The 1,798-nt window shown below is 43.5% G+C and overlaps 1 protein-coding gene across 1 annotated transcript; it reads right to left on the bottom strand.

The window, feature by feature from the left end:
- Positions 1–154: 154 nt before the first annotated feature.
- Positions 155–1,273, bottom strand: SARC_15160 (hypothetical protein; the record flags this gene model as incomplete). The annotated part of the gene is made up of 2 exons (XM_014290715.1): positions 155–369; positions 886–1,273. Coding segments are annotated over 2 exons (603 nt in total), but the record flags the coding sequence as incomplete, so codon positions are not given.
- Between the last annotated feature and the right edge of the window lie 525 nt (positions 1,274–1,798).

Raw genomic sequence — 1,798 nt, 5'->3', positions numbered from 1 at the left:
TACATACCTACATACATATATACATACATACATACATACGTACGTACGTACGTACGTACGTACATACAATATATATATATATATATATATATAATATACGTTATATAAACATACGAATGAGTATCTTTCGTGATACTATGTACTACATACATACCTCACTATCATCCACCATCTGTGTCACTGCCTTATATAGGCCCGTGATTTCAATATCGCGCCAAGTCTGAGAGCACGACACCGACAGCGACGCGACATTCTGGGCAGACACCGATAGACCCCTCAGAAGACAGGAGTACAGCCCCTGCACGAGAATGCTCTCGCGTGCACTAGCTATCTGCTGGCTGAGCTTCTCCAAGGGTTCTGATACGCCGTCTATAAATAGAATGGAGCAAACTATAATTAGAATGGGGTGAGAGAGCGAGACCCTTCTGAAGACAGGAGTCCAGCCCCTACACGAGAATGTTCTCGAGTACACTGGCTGTTGATCTTCTCCAGAGGTTCTGATACGGTGTCTACTAATAGATTAGAGCAGACTATAACTAGAATGGTGGTGAGACCTCTCAGATGACAAAGGCAAAATCCGTGCACTACAAGCTCTCGTGCACATATAGACATTTACACATCGATACTAATACCCCTATATTCGCATATAACCTACCTCATAAATACACATACAGATACTTATACATCGAAACTAATACCATATACACATACAGACACTTACACATCGATACTAATACCCATATATTCGCATATAACCTACCTCATATATACACATACAGATACTTATACATTGAAACTAACACCATATACACATACATCGATACTAATACCCATAATTCGCATACAACCTACCTCATGCATACACATACACATCTTTATACTCACCATACGGATCCAGCGGCACATTGAGCGGTTGTCTGCTCACCCCCGCCACCCAGCTCTGCACCATGTGCTCTGGTGATTCGTATTCCATGTCCAGTTCAAAGGCGCCTCTTGCGCACTCATGTAAATATATCTCCAGATGCTTCACGCTCGCCACCTTGCCGGTAAACAGATCTTGGTTGCTAGGCAACGGATACTCCGTGTCGAGGCGCGACGATGAGCGTCGGCCGCCGTCCAATAGCGACTGCGAAACGGGGTGAGTGTGTATGTGATTGAATGATGAGTAGATGCTAATGCGTGCATGTAAGAGGGGTGTGTATGTAATTGTTGTTTGCATGTAAGAGAGTGTGTGTATGTGATTGAATGAGTGAGTAGATGCTAATGCGTGCATGTAAGAGAGGTGTGTATGTAATTGTTGCTCGTATGTAAGAGTGTGTGTGTGTGTAATTGAATAAGTGAGCAGATGTTAATGCTTGCATGTAAGAATGGTTGTGTATGTGACTGGATGGGCGTTTGTAAGTACTTACGTTCGAGTCATATTGCAATAGCGACTACATAGTACAGTTGTGTGTGGGTTCACAAATAATGGCCAAATATGCATGCGAAACTCTATAGCACATACACAGCTGTATATAACCCCATCCCAGCACGCTCTACTACACATGAAAATATGCCTACGACTACTCAAACAAGACCGGACAATGGGTATCTCCAAGTGACAGTACGTGTTGAAAAGACTATCAACAAGTGCACTAGTTTACTTGCCCGCCTCCACATACTTCGTGTACGTGTACGTGTACGTGTGCGTGTACGTGTACGTGTACGTGTACGTGTACGTGTACGTGTACGTGTACGTGTACGTGTACGTGTACGTGTACGTGTACGTGTACGTGTACGAGTACGTGTAAGAGTATGT

The sequence above is a fragment of the Sphaeroforma arctica genome (assembly GCF_001186125.1).
Source record: "Sphaeroforma arctica JP610 unplaced genomic scaffold supercont1.5700, whole genome shotgun sequence".
NCBI lineage: Eukaryota > Ichthyosporea > Ichthyophonida > Sphaeroforma > Sphaeroforma arctica.
This window is presented reverse-complemented; position numbering and strand designations above follow the sequence as displayed.